The sequence below is a fragment of the Manis javanica genome, chromosome 11, assembly GCF_040802235.1.
Source record: "Manis javanica isolate MJ-LG chromosome 11, MJ_LKY, whole genome shotgun sequence".
Taxonomy (NCBI): Eukaryota; Metazoa; Chordata; class Mammalia; order Pholidota; family Manidae; genus Manis; species Manis javanica.
In genome coordinates, this window is record NC_133166.1 from 80,307,175 (window position 1) to 80,326,359 (window position 19,185).

A 19,185-nucleotide genomic window follows, 5' to 3' on the forward strand; every position below is an offset into this window, starting at 1 on the left:
TTCTTGCCTTTTCACATGCCTTACAATTTTTCATTGAAAGCTGGGCACCTTGTATCAGGAAGTAGGAACTAAGGCCTTTCATATGCTGATTTTTGGTAACTAGTGAATCGTTGTTCTGTGTTAAGTATTTACAGTAGCTATTGATGACAGAGGCTTCAAATTCCCCTACTGCTTTTGTTTTTGTCCCTTTTCTTGACGTTGGGCTTCTCTAAGTACTCCATCTCAGTGTCTATGTATTATAGCTCTTTCAGGTATAACCTATTGTTATTACACCAGAATTTGAGGGGTGGTTGTTAATTCTCTTCACCTATTTTGTCCATGGCCCTGACCCTCTTCTTTCTGGCAACCACCAGTTTTTTCTCTGTATCCATGAGTCTGTTTTTATTTTATTTTTATTTTGTTTGTTCTTTTGTTTTATTTTTAGATTCCACATTTTTAGATTTCCACAAAAACATCATATGGTATTTGTCTTTGTATGACTTGTTTCACTTAGCATAGGACCCTTTAGGACCATCCATGTTGTCACAAATGGCACAATATCATTCTTTTTTATGGCTAAGTAATATTCTATTGTATGTATATATGTATATAATCACATCTTCTTTATTCATCTATCAAAGGACACTTAGGTTGCTTCCATATCTTGGCTATTCTAAATAATGCTGCAGTGAACATAGAAGTACATATATCTTTTTTTGATTGAAGTATTTTTGATATACAATCTTATATTCATTTCAAATGTGCAGCACAGTTGTTTGTTACCCATATTATTAAATCCTCATCCCCTCTAAGGCAGTCACTCTCTACCAATGTAGAAAGATCTTACAGAATCATTGACTATATTCTCCATGCTGTACTAATATCCCCATGACTAACTTATATTGTGATTACAAATTATTGTGCCCCTTTATCCTCATGCTCCTCTCCTGCCCAACCCCTCCCCCTTGGTAACTATTAGTCACTTCTCAGTGTCTATGAGTCTCCTGGTGTTTTGTTCCTTCTCTTTTGCTCTATTGTTCCTTTCTATTTATTCCACAAATGAGTGAAATCATATGGTGTTTGTCTTTCTCCACCTGGCTTAGTTCACTGGGCATAATACCCTCTAGCTCCATCCATGTTGTTGCAAATGGCAGGATTTCTTTTCTTTTTATGGCCAAATAATATTCCATTGTGTATATGATGGGTACATATATCTTTTTGACTTAGTGTTTCCATTTTCTTCAGATTAATACTTAGAAGTAGAATTGCTGGATTTACCTTTTAAAATAATCACTGTGGCAAAAAACAGGGAATGAATGGCAATGAGTTTGAACATTGCTGCTGTGATTCAGCCAAGAGGTCGTACAGACTTGGATGGGGGTGGAGGTGTTAAATAGGCAAATTCTGAGTTTGGAAGATAGAAGCATGAGCATGAGCCTGGGAACTGGATGTGATCAATTGGAGAAACACAGGCATCATAGACAATCTGAGTGTTCTGGCCTGAGAAGCTGAATGAAAATCATTGACATTGACTGAGATAGGAAAACTGTGGGAAGAGTGAGTTTGAGATAAAAGTCAACAATTCAGTTTTGACATGAGAAATTCAAGATGCTTATTCGCTATTCAAGGAGAGATGGTACACAGGCTATTGGGAATAGAATATAGTAATTCATGGGAGAAGTCAGGCTGGAGATAGTGTGCACTGACTGTTAAAAGAATGTTTATAACATTGGTATTTATATAGTAAAAACTTTTGTGATTCAAATATCCAAGACTAGAGGATTTCTAATATACATCAGGTCCAGGCAATCTAGCTCAAAGTCTGTGCTCATAGCTACTGCCCCAAAACTGCTGTGCTCTCTCCAACAGGTGCAGTATAGTTGTGTTGTCTACAAAGATCATAAACCCATTGAGGGTCAATTCTTATTCATATCCTATAAACTATCTAGAAATTCTTGACTTGAATTCTGGCAATAGAGCTGTCAACTCTACACATTTTATTAGAAGAATCTTGTGAAACCCTGTATTTTTAGAATCTAACTGATTTCAATCTTTCTAAAACATCTGGTGTTTAAATTCTGGCTTATTCTGCAAAAACAAATTTTTGAGAGAGATATTAATCCTTTTGTTGGCTTATCTATATTTCTTCATTATGGTTTCTGAACCTCCCTTTTTCTTACTGTAATGCAATAGTTGTAATTTTTGTGGTATTTAAAATTAAAATCAAACTGTTGATATAATGTGCTGATTTTAAAACAGCAAAGAGAAAAATCATTTTAATATGCCTCATTTTATAAATTTACCCCTCTAGTTTTCAAACTTTGTTCCCAACATCCCTATTGACTTGATCCATGTCATTTATTGTGTACTAGAATCCAGGAATTCCTAGAAGTCAGTTATTTCCAGGTTAGGTGATTTCCAACACACACATGAACTAATATATAGACATCAGAGAAGAAAAGAAAACTATTAAGTACATGCTTATGCAAACTTGGATTTTTTTTAAGGGGCACCATTCTGTAAAGATGATTCTGATGTCCCATCCTCCTTCCCCAGTTGAAACAGTGATTTCTGCAAAATATGGATAAAAGGAAATTACACCTTGCTCTATTTAGAAATTTCATTACAATTGTGACTGCTTCCATGATCAAGGCTGTGGGTTTGAAATTAGTGTTACACTTTATCATGGTTTAAATACTCTAAGGAATAGTGATTATAAAAGGAGATAACATTACTGGTATTATCAGTAGACTATGTTGCTTATTCTTTAAGAGTGACATTTATTTCTCAAACCAAATGCTTGCAGGGCATTTTGTCACAAAGGGTGAATTGCCAGCTATTCCCATATTAAGTGTCCATTTTACAACTGGTTTGAAAATATATAAATAGAATGCACACATCAATCCAGTTCCTATTTATTTGAAGTAAGTGTTACATTTGCTCTGTACATACAAAATTCATTGCCATAGCAACCTTAGATCAACATGAGGATTGAGTTTTAAGCAACTGAAATTCAAATCAACTACTGTATTTCATAATGTCCATTTTTCTTTATTGTTGGAGTGTGGGGTCATGGACACAACAAGAGTATGTGAGAAAGAAAAAAAATCAATTTCCCTTTGACACAAAGGGGCAAAATAAGGGTGGCAGCATCAGGGCCATGCCTTCCAGCTGGAGTGTTGATAGCACATCATGCCACAGAATTACAATTGGAAAGAATGTGGTGATGCCCCTTGAATTTACAGATGCCTATTCTAAGGTCCAGAGAAACAAGATGACTTATTCAATGTATGCATTTACAGAATTAAACTAGAATTAGAATTCAAACCCCATTATTTGCAGGTGAGCATGTTCTTCCATGAATACGTGTGCTTGTTCAGTAGTGTATACTCTGTCTGACCTGAAACAACATGTGCAATGGACACCCCCTTCTACTGGAGTTAACTAGATACCCCACGTTCCTTCTAACCATTCAGCCAGTGGAAATTTAGCCAAATATATGCTGGATTTTAGAGGGAATGCTGCTTTCCACTCTAATTTATTATTGCCTTGGCTTTTGTGATTGTTATAGTTTCCTTATACTGTTCCTGGATGAACTCAATGTGATTTTACTCTCATCTAAATACTATTCTGTGCACCTATCACACGTGTAAATATAATAGAACCTTGTTAAAGTGTAGCTTATTTTGCACAATGATGAAACTACACATTATACAGAGGGTATACTATAAATCTGTGAAACACACATCCTGATGTCATATGGTTATTGTATAGCATAGATCTTAAACCAGTTGTCCACACCAGTATAACAGTCCCCTTCTTCTTAATTTCAGTCTTGTTTTTTATAGTTAAGTAATTTCTTCAGCTGTCAGACCTGCTGATACTAGGCAGCCAGAATGTTCTACCTTATGTGTGTGCTAAGGGCCTTGTTGCTCTCATATCAGTTGTTTTCTTAACGGGTTGATTTTTTTGAGTCCTGAGTAAATAGTAGTTTCCCTACAAATTCATGTGCACTGTAACTGCTGTCACTATGCTTTCAGTCATGGTTATTTCTCACCACTGCCCATTCCTCTCCTGAACAGGATGGTTTTTGTTGATCCCAATGGTGTTCAGGTTTTGGATTGTAGAACCAGTGAGCAGAATATGTTACCTTTGGAAATCTTCCCTTATAACTAGAGTACCACATCTTTGCAATTTGGGTAGTGTTCTTTGCTGCCTAAGAAAAAGCAGAAGTATATTCCAGAGAGGACTTATCCTCTGCACACAAAATACCCCAGTGTGACCACCTGGGGGACTTTAAATACTATTGAATTCAAAGTGTTGAACATGACCTGGAAGCCCAGATTGACACCAGCTCCAAGTTTCCTCATTGCCTTCTGTCCTAGATTAAGTGCTAATGAATGTGGCATTTCAATATCATCCACTAACTGATAAGAACTCACATTTGGGGAGCCCTTTTATGTGGCAGGCCTTATTATATTATGAGTGCTTAGCACATGCTACCTCTATTGATCCTTCCAATATAACATGGACATGAGTATTTTATTATCCTCACTTTACAGATTCGTACACTGAGGCCCAGAGAAAGTAAGTCTCCTGCCCAGGTCACACAGCTCACTTACGAGGGAGTCAGGATTTGAACCTGGATAGTGGGCGTGCACAACCTGGCTGCTTCCCCTTTGCACTCTACTCCTTTGTTTGGAAATACTATTTACTTGTATTAATTCCCTAGTGCAGTCCTCAGAATTGATCTCAATTGCTTCTGTGTTTAGTTCTCCCACACAGAATCTGCCTTGTCTTACCTATTCTATATCACTATGTCACTCTACATCCTGGCTGATGATTGTAAATAGCAAGCAGTGATTGATTTTTCTATGTGGAAATGATGTTAAAAAAACAAAAAAGATGAAAGCCCAGATACTTACTTCTTTCACTAACCCCTACTATTGAGAAAACAGACTTACCTCAGAAATTCCTAAATATAGTAATAGTTCTTTTATTTGGCCCTGCTGGAGAATAAAATGTTCTACATATGTGATTTTTCTACATGACTAATTTTACCTTTCCAAATGCCAATTTTTTTAAGTGTATTTCGAAGTATTTCTAAAATGACCACTTCCCTGATTTCTTAAACAGAAAATAACAAGTTTGACAAAATCTTTCCTTTATGACTCAGAATCATCATGATGAATGCCTGTTATTTTACTATTTTGCAACTTACCTCTGTCAACTTATTAGCTTTTCTCTTTCCTTGATACCATATCATTAGCTGTCACTTCTCTTCTATTTTGAGTGAATTTCCTTCTAAATATTTTTTGACATACACTAATCACATTTACTCCATCAAAGTTTGGTATTTTGATGTAGAAACAATCACATTTGCTAATTCATATGTATAAAATAACAGTAAATAATGCATGGTGGGAATAAAAAGACTTCAGTAAGATTTTTTGATTATTACTTTCCTGATTCAGAGGTATTTTTCCATCACTTCAAAATTATGAATTGTATTTGGGAGGGGCTGAGGCTGTCAGAAGTCAGAGTTCTGGATGAGGAAATTATTGCTGACTTTTGAATATATGTTGTAAATAAAGAACTGAATATAGAAGTATATATTTCCATATACAGAAATACAGCACTGAACAGCATGAGCCTCATTTATAATACACTTTTCATCCTATTAACTTTCTGAAGTAGCAGTGGTCCAAAAATATATTATGCTATATAGAAGTCCCTCTGCTTTTAGAGGATTTTGATAATTCTGTTGCTTCAGGGTTTGGGATGAGTTTGTGGGATGAATACATCAGGCTTAACAAAGCTACACTAGGCTGTTCATATGGCAACAGTGGTTCCGAGATGGATTTCTATTTCTCATTTTATTCATGGCTTGAATATCCAAAAGAAAAATAAACTGGGATTTTATGGTAGATTTGTTATGGAGCTTTTTTTGGCTGTGTGGGTGATATGAGTAACACATGTACAAGAAGATTAATTAGTGATTACCTTTCCAAGAAGCATAAAGTTGTGAAGCCATCTGGTGCACCATTGTTGGGAGGGAAATCTTGATGGATTACTCATTAAACTCTTTCAACACTTAGTCCCACAACTGTCAGTGGTCCTCCAGATTCTTATTAGGTTAAGGCCATGCTGAGATTCAGGAGCAGCAGGACCCTGGGGAAGGGTAGCTCCATATTTATCATGACCAATATATTCAATCTTGAGAACACTACCCCAGGCTCACTGTAAGATCCAGCAGCATCTATGGCATTCATATCACTATTGTCTTTTCCCATAATAAATATCTACCACAGCCCCACCTCTAACACTTATAAAAGTATTTTGAAAAGAGATTATGAACATTTACGTTATCGTGAAAGAGCTGAACAAGCTGTTCATAATCACATGAATAACTAGCAGTTTAGTATTTTTTCCTGCAGTAATGTTTTTCATTTCTTGATGTATCATTTATTCGTAAATTTACTTATTCACTCATTGATTCAATATTGATTCCATAGCTGCTTTTACTATTGATATGCTAAATGCCAAGCTCCAGTCTTAAATAAAGCAGGAAATTCCCCCAACTCCCAGAATTTCCATCTATTTATTCTGTCCTGAAGCCAGTTCTCTGGAGGTCCTATGATGGGCACATATCTTCTCTAATCTCAATCTCTTTAGGATACTGTTTGACCAACAACCTCAAAATCATTTTATAAGCATTATTAGAAGTCTGTTCCTCTTAAATACTAAGTTAAATGGTTTGAGTTTATCTCTGTATCTGACGTTAATGTGTGTGAGCCAGGTAGAAACTAAACTTTGGTCTTATTGCTACCCCCACAAATATAACTCTACTGAATTCAAGGCATTTTGAAAATTTATCAGAATGAATTTTCCTTAGTCATGATATGGAGCATGAATATCTCTTGGAGGGTAAGTAAATGAGAATATATAGCATAAAAATCAAACAAAAAGTAGAGTACAGTATCTCAAAAAAGGAGATAAGAGATTACTAGCAAATTCACTATTATTCTCACCAGCAGGCATTTATACAGGCCTGATTAAGGTAGTGCTTCATGACAGAAACCCTGCAGGAATGCACCTTGCCCTCTACACACGTGTGACCTATATAATTATACCTAATGGATGCAGGAAGGTCAGACGATGCTTATGTGCATTTGCTTCTGATTTTCTTTTTTGCAGCTTCTCTATTTACTTTTACCATGTTTCTCTAATGCCCATCAACACTTTAGAACCCAACTGTTTTTTTGTTGTTTCTTTGTTATATTTTAGTCACACTTCTTTTCTATGCTTGGAGTTCAAAAGCTCTTTACTATTTATCTTTCTGATATATAAAAAAAGTTTTCATTTCTTGTATCTATACCCTGCAAACTTCCTCATGTGCCACAACTTAATTTATCTTCCTAGAAAGTCGTGCCAGTAATATTTTCCTAGGTCACAGACTGGGAGAATAATAAATAAAGATGGCTATCATAAGACAGGTGGGCCACCCAAGCTGGAAATCCTAGAACAGATGTAATACATTGCTCTGTCCAGGGCTACCTGACGGAAGCGTGCAGTCTCAAAACATGACCAAGGCTGTAAGCACCTGCTGATTGTTTTGGGCCAGCAAGCCTCACAGATTCTCTTACCATTTTAATTTTATAAATAATCCACACCAAAGAAAAAGATACAAATGGTTGATGCTATTTGGGTCTGCCAGCTTCTCTCACTAAGCCTAGTTGAAAGCAAATTTATAGCAGTGGATTTCCTGAAAGTGCTTTGAGAAGAATAACAACCTTTCAGTGTGCAAATAATGATGCACAATAGCTTCCATCTTGTGGAGTCCCTACTATGCATGGGGTGCTATTTCAACTTCTTCTGTATATATATATATATATACACCTATTTGATCCTAATGCAAACCCCGCATGGTGGATTTATTACCTTTTAAATAGATGGACGAGGCACAGAGAATTTAAGTGTCAGAAAGCTAGTGGGTGTCTCCAGAGGTTCTTCCCGCAACATTACACTAGCTCCTAAATTTAAACAGGAATCACAGAATATGTGGGTATTTAGCTGTAAGCAGCACAGGCTTTGAGAGGGTCTTGACCTTGGACTTAAAGGATGCAGAAATGATGAAAAATATATATAATTGGTGAAAAATTTGCTCCTTTTTAGAAAAGGAACATTCTTTGCAGGGAGGAACTTAATTGGCAGTGTGGAGAAGACTGGGACACTTAATAATAGCCTTCCAGGGAAATAACAAAGGATGACTGGCAGTTTTCTTTATTATTGATAAGAACAATGCAGTAAGAGGCCGAAGCTGGACGACGTTACCAATTAAAATGTTTGCAAGATGCTAGATGACAATTAAAAGGGGCACAGTAGCTCCCCATCACAGATCAAATTTAACAATTTAATTATTAGCTAATATAGGCATGAGGTGGAGGTCAGGTGGAAGGCTCTCATGCTTAGCTGGACCATAGCAAGCAGTTTAGTGACACAGTCACTAAGTCACTGGCTGTAGGGTCAAAGTTCCCATGACTGACAGCAGAAGATAGAGATAGATCCTCATAGTCCTGAAATTGCCTTAAGAATCCTAGAGATAAAGAACCATTTACTTGTCTAAGAAACAAATAAGTCTATAAATAAATAGAATACAAAAACACACGAACAGATCAACGAATCTAACTTTTTGTCATTTTCTGTATACATATATGCTTATGTTGGGCTAAAATAACTATTTTGCATGGTTCCATATTTTGTAGACTTCAGATTAGCAAATTTATCTTGTTGCTGCAGAAATACAGAAATAACCATTAACCAAATCTTGTTAATAACCCTTTTGGTGGAAGAAATTGTTGGCTGCTATAGAAGGAGTAACAAGTATTTCAGCATTTTGTTCCAACTTTCTCCCAGCATAGTAGGAAAATACATTTTCATTGTTAAATAAACCTCTACAGAGTCCATATCTAGAACACTGTATATAAAGTAGTAAAATCTAGAGCTGTCAGAGGATCACAGGACTGTAGGCTCACTTGGTGTAGCACAAATGGTTCCAGATGCCTTACTGTGCTCAGTTAACATTCTATCATAATGATTCCTGTCATTAGAAAACTTGCTGATAGTGTCAAATATCTGTGATAAAGGCCAGGGAGTGATGCAAGTGGAAACAATGTAATGACTTTAAAGTGCTTTATAAATGCCAAATAGAACTGTGGAAGAACATTAACATATTTAGCAAATTATGTTGCCTCTATAAAGGAAGGAGCCAGATTCTGTGACCTCAGGAGAACCTTCCTGTTTCAGCATTGGATAACTGTATGTTCTCGTGGGCTGGCCATCCTATGGGTGAGGATTGTCACTGAATAGTCACTTCCAGGAACCAGAACCATCTTAGTGCTTGTGCAAAAAAGTGGAAAGAGAAAGTACCAAACCAGAATCTTTAGAAAGCTGAGAATTCTCATGCAAGAATGTGCTCCAGAGGGAAAAGGATAAAATCCTACACTCCTGTAAATTCTCTTAAAAAGCTTTTACGTGTATTTTTGCTTGTTTGTTTTCGTGCAACAGTGGAGGCGCTCCACTTGGGAACATTGATGGCTGCCCATGGCTACTTCTTTCCAATCTCAGATCATGTCCTCACACTGAAGGATGATGGCACCTTTTACCGGTTTCAAGTAAGTTTAGTGAAAATGTTCTTTAACAGTAAAATAGAAGGCTTCATTTTGTTTGTTAATTGTTTTTACAGAAATTTTTCAAATTTTACTTTGACTTAGGGCAGCTAGAAACCAGTCAATGTTAAATTAATACATAAATAGCAATGAAAAGATAAAAATGGAGTGTACTTAGTTAAGATGACTTGTGAAAGCTAAATTGCATGATGATTGAAGTTTATATTTTATATTAAAAGCTTGAAAATTTTTTGAGAGTGACTTATTGGAATCCAGGAAGATGGAAGAGTTCATCTGTAAGTTACATTAGCTGCTAGGAAAGAAGCTGAGCTATGTAACTAAATGCATTATCCTCTGGACGCTGCCTGTGATCCAGAACCACCCCCAGTCCATGAACACTCTGATGGGAATGCGTGACACGTGAGAGTAGAATTTAGCTGATTATGTAATCCCTCTACATGTTGGTATCTGAGACCCTTCCACAAGCCTGTGAAAGCTGTCGGGCACAGTGCTTTGCTCTGTATACCCATCTGGGACACGAGTACTCTTTAGATAACTTGTAAACTGACAAGAGTCCTTCTAGGTCACTTTCAAATGAAACAGATGCTGTTATTCATTCAAGAAAAGGTCATGGACTCTAATTTCAGTCCTTGAGTTTGCAATTGATCTTGAGGGCACAATGATTTACCTAAAGTGCACTCTATATTTCATTAGACATCATGGTTCAATAATAACTGGCTAGTGGATTCTGGCCTATAAAATTTAGGCACATATAATGCCATAGTTCAAAGTCTAGCTCTAGTTGTTGTTGAACTATTCTTCCCATTGCCTGACTTGCAGACACTGGGGCACTCTTCTCACTTGTTCTGAATGTTGTTAGACGTTCTGTATCTACGTAAATGACTGAAGAGTAATCTGGGTGCCTGAAAACTCACTTGGGGAAACTGAGAAAAAAGAGAAAATACAGTTTAAAGTACTGTTCTCAAAGATCACTGTCCTCTTTACACATTCTTACTGCCACTTCCTTAGGACTCCATGCAAGGCAAGAAACCACAGGATTTTACATTGCATAGCTAGGAAATAAAGCAATCTCCTGGAATTGTGATACTACTCAAGCAATGTAAATTAACTAAATTACTTTAAAGTAATGGAGCTTCATCCTTTATGTAGTTAAATTTGGAATAATGGTAGCTTAAAACAATTTACTGTTAAGTTAGCATAACTTGTGGCCCCAAGGGTAACACTGTAATAAGTAGGGATTATTGGTGATTTGTTTGTTTATATGTTACTAATGTTTTTAGATTTTTTTAAAGGAGTTACTTTTCTACTGCAGGATTATATTGTCCATATAGTCTTATTTTCTTGTAAGAACTTTTCATATAGAGACTATATATAGAGTTTAGTCCTACTAAAGTTCTCGCAAATTCTGAATGAAAGGGTTTTTTTGTTTTTGTTATAAACGTTATAAAAATTTCAACTTCTATCCATCTTCAAAATCAATATTATAAGTAAAATTGTGTCTGTATAAAAGATCACATCTACAAGGAAAGCATTGAATATAGTCTATCTCTTGAGAATTACCTAATTCAAAAATTTTCCTTAAAACAAACTAGCCCAGATATAGCCCAAAGTTAGTGATGATGCACTGAATTAACATAATTTGCAACCTTTAACTCCCTGCTCTCATTCCCAGACTGAAATTAGTACGTAGACAAGGTTTAAATGTCCTAGTCATGCCCTGGGGTCAAAGGTGAATGAAGCTAGGAATAGAACACCCTGCATTACGGGGAAAGGAGAGAATTTTTAAAGAGCTTTCGAACAAAACGAGACAACAGGTACAAGCAGTAAACGAATTACATCGCTACCCAGCATAGGCAGAAAGTTAATCAAGTTCAGTGTGCCTAGCAAGATTAGAGAGATAGATAAATGACAGATTAGATGCATAACAGATGGATGATTGATAAGAGATAGTCTTTTAAATTATATTAATTGATGGTAATCTTAAATGTTCAGTGACTTATTCACTGTTGAAATAGAACCTATATATGACATATTTATAAATTTAATCATCATAGAATCTTAAAGCCAAGATTTAAGAAAAACAGAAGAAACCCCATAAAGATCAGGGACAATTAAATAACCCTTACAATGTCTACCAAGGTATTAATCAGTCTATATTGGAACAGCAATAATAATAGAAAATATATTATTGTTCAAGGGGCTCCCTTCCATTTTTGTGTTGGTCCCAAGCATGGACTGAAATCCAACTCCTTGGAAAGATTTTAAAAATCATTAAATGGGAAGCTTGCAATATCATGTTTACAATTCCTCCAGTGAATGATTGAGATTCCAACCATCACTAGGAATCTAAAGAAGCTTCAGGGCACAAGTTTGAGACAAACAGAACTCTTAATTGAGTTTCACTGGCATGCTGCAGTATGTAAATTTGTCTCAATTTTTCAGTACATTTTTAATTACGTGATTTTTGTGTTTAATGTAAACTTGCAATTGTCTAATTTTCCTTTTAGCTAATTGGTATTGAGAGCTGACATGGCTCTCCATTCCCTTCCATCACTTCCATCAGATGAGCAAATGTGCCAAAGGTTATGAGCTATGGCTGGACAGTTTGGGGACAGTTTTCTCATAGCTAAAAGAACCAACTTGGAAAAGCAGAGAAACTCATACACCAAAATGTCCTAAAGTCTAGTTGAACTGTGAAAGTAGATTTTTTTAATCCCAACAAACTATAAGGGTCTGTTATTCTTTTGTCTTTTCCTACAAATCAAAATATTTTTCCTAAAAAAAAATATTGCAATATTAGTGAAGAATGTTGGATTTTATGGCATTTCCACATAATACCACAGGATAAAATAGCTTTCTTCTTTTATTTTTACAGTCAGGAAATTATCTCTAAAGTAAATGATAGAAGAATAAAGCAAAACTGTAATAATGAAGTTGAGAACTTTCTTTGTGATTTAATAAGAGATGTATATCTGACCAGTGTAACTCGGATAGTTTAAAAGTTAGATAAATAGATATGTGCACGAATGCGTGTGCACACACACACACATGCACACACACACACACACACACACACACACACCCCTCCCAAAATAAAGAAAAACCCAAAGGAAATAATGTACTCTATGAGAAATATGGCAAAACTAACATCCCACAGGAAAGCATGATTTTAACACTTTGTTCTTTTTTGGTCCCCCAGAATCCTGACCCAACTTTACCTTCAAAGCTCCATCTCCCAAGTAGTCAAGTGGGATGAGGGTGAGGAATAGGGGCTGTATAAAGGCCTCCATTTCCCTCTTTGTACAGAATTTCAACTTTCACCCTAAATTCTTGTTGTTATTTTGTTCACTTGTGCACAAAACTAACACTAGTAGTCCTCTTTATTAAACTGTAGCAGTTCCCAAGAAGGAGTAGAGTGTAAATCAGATCCCCTGGAAATCTTGAACAGTTTGACTCCCCTGGAGATTCAAACCGTTATTCTCAATTATCCTTTCCTCTCCTTGAGAATCTCACTTCCAGACAGTTGAATTATCAAACATGTGATAAGAGATTACCCCAAATATGCTCGTTACACATTGATAGTTGATATAATTGACTAGTAAACAGAATTAAGGCCACAGGCTGATATCTACAGCCACTGTTCCACCCAGAGCCCTCATGGTCCAGAACCAAGCATGCCCTGCTAGCAGGGCTGGAAAAGCCCTATTACAAAATATAAATGCTGATGACAGTAATAAGATTTTCCTGACCAGACATTTTCTATGCAATTTCATCAGTTTGTAGAATTTCATAGAACAGACTTCTGTTTCTTGCTAACACATCAATCAATCAATATGACATTATTAGTATTTTATTTGAAAAGATTTCTGGTTTGTGCAGTTTAAAAATTTAGAGCAATGAGTATCTTTATGATGAAATATTTTTAAAAGTGAGAGGGAAAAATTGTTTTAATCTAGTTGGATGCCGTTGAGAGCTGCCTCATATGATTACTGGAGCCAGGCAAAGGATGGCCAAGATGTTGGTGTGGGACCTGTAGGTCTGCTGGAGGCCAGGATGCAGTGCATGAATCATAGGAAACACTCTTAACATCTGAACATATCTCATCCTGCCACTTGCTGAATGCACCACTCCGCTTTCAGCTTTTGTGGATTAACACTTTTTGTTTGAATAATGCAGATATTCTACCTTTATGTCAGGTGACAGCAAATTGCAGCAAATGTGTGACATTTTAAATACCTGCTGGTACTGCACATATTTGGAGGCAGAACAATGGCTCAGCAAAGTAAATGCAGAAGCAAAAGCCTTTCAGTGCCTCTCTGGGTATTCTGTGGGTTGCAGAACAGACATTATTGGCCAATTATTTTAGATAATTGCTGAAGATAACCACAGCTCATCAGCCAGGAACTCTATCATTTCCTTGTGTGCCTAACCTGGGTTCTACTCCTTTTCAATCCACAGACACCCTATTTTTGGCCATCAAATTGTTGGGAGCCGGAAAACACAGACTATGGTCAGTGCAATGTCTCATTTATTACTGATAACCAGTACGTATGGATGAATGCATGCTTGCATTTTGTCACTTTATCATTGAGAAAAGAAAAACACAATTCTTAGTTTGGGACAGATATTTCTAAGATTGATTGAGTTTATGAATACCCTTGTTTGGAAAGTCACCAAGTGCTGGCAGCTTTTTCCATGGTATAGTGTCCCCTGCAAACTAATAAGGAAAAGTAAGTGTTCTTCTGAATAGATGAAGAGCCATAAACAAGCTTAAATGGTTATTGTTTTTCCATGGCACCTTGGTTTACCAGGGAGAGTAACAAAGGGGCTCTGAGAGCCAGAGTTCTAGTTTCTATCTTCCATGTGACTGTGTGACTTGTACTAAGTCCCATGACTTTATGGAGTGCCATTTTCTTTGCTGTGATTTGAGGCATCATATGATTCTATAAGAGAGGGTTATGTTAAATGTGGAGAGGCCAATTGCAAGCCAAAGGAAAGTAAAATAGGAAATTAAACTGTAATGAATCAAGTTCAGTGAACTCAGAATGAATTCAGTTCAACAACCATATTAGTTAAGCTCTTCAAGGAACCAGGCCCTCGTAAGTACTCACCTCACATCTTCCTGAAGGCTATAGTTTTCAAAGACAAGATTGCATGGGGTTTAAATGGTACTCCTACCAAGAGTTATTGAGGATTTCTTCCTATGGCAAATGCTACAGTAAGTGCTGGCATAAGAAGGTGGCTCTGACTTCTGTTGGGTAACTCAACCAAATGAGAAAAGAGAATTGTACAAAAAAGTTATCATAGAGTGCTGAGTGAATATAATGGTGATGTATGCAACATCATATGGAAGTTTAAAAGAATGAGAGGTAAACTTTACTTGGGGGGTTCCAGAGTGATTTCAAAAGAACTGAGCACACAAGTTAATTTTAAAGGAGGAGGAAAGATTTGTCAGGAGACAAGGCAGAGAAGGCATTTGAAGCAGAGGGCCAGCACATGCAAGCGCAGTGAGACACTTCCCACAATCGGGCTTTGCTCCTGGAGAGACACCTTTGTTAGAAAACCATAGGACAATCCGTGGAAAATCAATAGAGCTATTCCTCATGTTTGTCATTTCAGAAACTTAAATTTAAAAGTTTAATCCAGAAGTGGTCAGGTGCCAATCAAAGGTTCAAACTGATGGTTCAAACTAACATAACCAATGAAATATAACATAACTAGAACAGTTTGAAAACTAGAATGCTTATAAATTAATAGAGAGACAGATCATTCTTTCCTAGTAGTGGGAATGATGATTTCTTCATCCAGAGCACACATTCTTCAAAACTGAGGATCTTGGAAAAAGAAGTTACTTAAAACAAAACAATTGCTTAACTCCTGGTCTGAGTTGGAGAACTTTATGAAGCATTTTGTCCAATCTGGTAGGACTGTCTCACTACAGAGTATGAAACTCTAGTGGAATTAATCTTGGGCAGCTAAGAAGGAGCTCATGAAGAAGGACTATGATGCTGGAGCAGAAAGACCTGACCATGAATACTACCACAGCCACATACTTTGGGAGGGGCATGTAACATCTCTGAGCCTCAGTCTGCTCACTTTTCAAGCAGAAAGAATAATATTGACTTTCTAAAGCTGTTGGAATAATTAAATCAATATATGTCTAAGGGAACTGGTATTGCTCCTCATACTCAATAAATCAACATTGTCTTGTGCTCATCACGATTAATGCCTGACAGATGCATTGCCACTGTTCCTTGTAGAAAAGCAAATTCTTATTCTCAGTGTTTTCTCTATCCATCTTTTGTGTTCTTCATGAATATCTTAGTATTCACACTTACAGTTAATGTTTCATTTCACCATGGACTGATGTTTTAGTAATAAACCTGAGGAAATGGCTTGTTCCACACAGCAAGTCATTTACATAATATCCCTCGAAGTTGGTCACCTTGAAATGATTGATATCATTCAGTTTCACATGAACTCTTATTGGTGTCCATTTCAGAGGGGGGTCATCTTCTAAATTTTCTCCCTAAACCTGGAGTGCCTGCAATTTGCTAACTAACTATAGACATAGTCTCTAATTTTTATGTTTGGTTCCCCCCACCACCCCAAATAAACATACACCTGTTTATACCTAGCTTGCTTGGATTACAGATAAGGGAAGAACAAAATGTTTATTCAAGAAGAGGTGATGAAAAAAATAAACAAGAAGAAGTGAGTTGATAATGACCTCAGACACTACAGCCCCCCTGCAGGCTCTCGTACTGCCTCTTCCATGATTTTTCTTTTTAGATGCAAATAAAAATCATAGCAGCAATTGAAATGATCCAACTTTGAATTTCCTACTGGCCTTTACTTATAAAGAGGAGAGTGATGTCGTAGTGTAGATGGACCGTAAGGCCGAAAGCATTGGGCTGTCTTCTCTAAAACAATGTGGGGCAGACAGGAGTTTATTGCTTAAAGTAGGTTAAATAATCATGACCAACTCAGAGCAGCATCGAGGATGCAGTAATAATAAATTTCACTCCTGGAAAACGACTGAATCCCAATTATCCATGGACATAAGCTTTCAAAACTTTAGAACATTGCCAAGTGTCACGTGGCAGTCAGACTTCTTATTGAAGTCTGAATGGGAGGCCTCATCAGTTCTATTAACAGCCTCATTTCCATTTATGCATTCCAGATTTTAGTGTGACCTTTTGCCTGGTGTTTCCCATTGGAAACTGAAGCTACATGTGCCCCCTTGGGGCATTTTTCAGCCCTTCAGTGTAGTGGACTGGGGGCTTCACTTTGAGAATCATTGATTTAGGGGGTGGTTTGGATTAACCAGCTCTCCCAGTACCAATTCCTTATAAACCAAGTATGCCTTCTGGCTTCCTTGTGAAGTGCATCTCTCCAAGTGACAACACAATGGAAGTGCTTAGAGAAGTGTAACTGTGGGGGTTCCTTGTGAAGGGGAGCTATCTGGGGACCTGGATACGGATGGAAATATTCTGACTTAGGTGGAGCCTTTGTTTACCTGGTGGGGATGAAGCTGACAGGCAGAGAGGACCCAGTGTCAGTGTACAAGCACCACTCCCCATTACGTTCAAGCTTAATAACTACAGGAAGAGCATTTACTTCATTTAAAAGTTTTACTAAAGAAAAACAGCTAACCATGGTGACTGTGATTAAAACAAAAACCATCTGACTCCTTATATAGACTTTTTGAAGATCAAAGAACAGAAGGGAAATTTTTTTTTAATTTAAATTTAGATCGTTCGTAATCTAAATAAATAGTCATAGGCATGAAGTTTATGAATTAGCAATACTATTCCATGAAGACTCCATTTTTATGGTCTAGCAATTAAAGCTGAAAAGACAGTCCTGGTTAGTAACACATCAGCAAGAGACACATGATTTTTTTCATTGTTTTGATATTGAGTGATGAGGGAAAACAGACCATTGCACATTTAGGTTTTGGTCTTACTTTGAAATTTTCTCAATCTGGGAAGTTAGAGACAGAACCTTTACATCTGGGGGGTGAATATTCTATACCACATGGTTCTCCCTTTGGGCGACAGAAGCTTTTGATGCGTATCGCTGAAACAACAACAAAACGACTTCTGAGTCCAAGTGATTTGCCAAAAAAATTTCCTTCAGTTAAAACCTGCTTAAAGGGAGATTTTGCATATCTGATTTCATGGGGGTGGGGGACTTGAGTATTTTGTTCCTACATTCTCTTAACAGAAGGGAGATTTAGATTATTTTAAATCATGCTAGACAAAGGCCCCCTGAGAACCCTGGGGAAAGTGAAGTAAGAAAGTAAAAGTGAGGAATCTGGCCAGGTCCTGAATTTTCTGCTGGCGCTGCAGTTGATGCACTAAAACTCTCCCCCAACCCAGAACATCAGTGTCAATGCGGAGCTAGGACTCCCTCCGGCCAGCGAATGTCAGAACTGGAGGCCGTCTGACAGATCATCCAATTCAACTGTCTCAGCTGAAGATGAGGCAGCCTGGGTCCAGAAAGTGACAGGACTCAACCAAGCCAAGGTCACACCTCTCATTATTGGCCAAGCTTAGAACACAGTACACAGTTAGGTAAGTAGGAAGATGGCTGAGTCCCTACTTAGCAAAGCAATCTTGAATAGCTGCAACTCTTCTCAGGCGATTCTATCGTTGCTATGGAACACATTAGGGCAAGCTGAGTTTTCTGTGATTGACCTGGGCTCGGCTATGCTTTGATGCTAAGTGTGAGGTGTCAGGTTCTTGTTAAAGAAGTTTCTCTTTAAGCCAAGACATATTTTTCTAAGGCTGCCCAGTCTTCTGCTGTTGCTTTCTGGTTTCTTTGAAAAGCCTTGGCCAGTTCCCAGCTGTTATAATGAAAGCAATGGTGATAACACATTGTGTTCCCAGATCACTGTGCTATTTGTCAAGTTCCAGAGCTATACCTCAGGCTGATTACCTGGAGGGCAAAGCAAAGGGCAAGGCTTATAAAGCCTTCTTAAGCATACTTCTGTTTTAGACATATTTTGCCAGCTGGGGAAGAACTTCTGTGCTTAGTTTATAGGGAGAACCTAGAGTTCCTCTGCCCAGATGCCTCCCAGTTCTCAGTTCAATCCACCAGATGCAATACCCCAAGGTCAAGAGCACTATCTTGGAAAGGAATCACCAGGACACTAGTTAGCCATTGCCAAGTGCCCTTTGGAGATTAAATCTTACCCAAAGGCTGGTACAGGACCCCAAGAGGGCATTAAATGAGAAACATGGTGGCCTGTCAAAGCAACAGATATGCAGGGCCTTTCCAAAATGAATAGTCCAGAGTGCCCCACACAGCATTGGGGTGAACTTAGTAGACCCTTGGTTGAAGATCCTGGTCCCTGTTCAGCATTTCTCTGCCTCAGGCCCCTGTAGTGAACGTGGATACAGAGGATGTCCCCACTGAGGCCCGTGTCTCAGTTCAGGTAGCAGCATGATGCCAGGTGTCAGGTGGACCCTGGAAAATTAGAAGTGCAAGATGCAAAGCCTCAAGTGACATG

The 19,185-nt window shown here is 37.5% G+C and overlaps 1 protein-coding gene across 13 annotated transcripts in view; it reads left to right on the forward strand.

Moving 5' to 3' along the window:
- Positions 1 to 19,185, forward strand: part of RGS7 (regulator of G protein signaling 7) — a 425,240-nt gene that overhangs the window by 315,308 nt on the left and 90,747 nt on the right. For 11 of the 13 annotated variants that reach the window (XM_073216755.1, XM_073216753.1, XM_073216746.1 and 8 more), the window contains 2 exons: positions 9,547 to 9,653; positions 14,127 to 14,178. The exons of the other annotated variants lie outside the window; for them this stretch is intronic. In XM_073216755.1, coding sequence (XP_073072856.1) covers positions 9,547 to 9,653; positions 14,127 to 14,178 — 159 coding nt within the window. The remainder of the gene's footprint in view (positions 1 to 9,546; positions 9,654 to 14,126; positions 14,179 to 19,185) is intronic. 13 annotated transcript variants of the gene reach the window in all.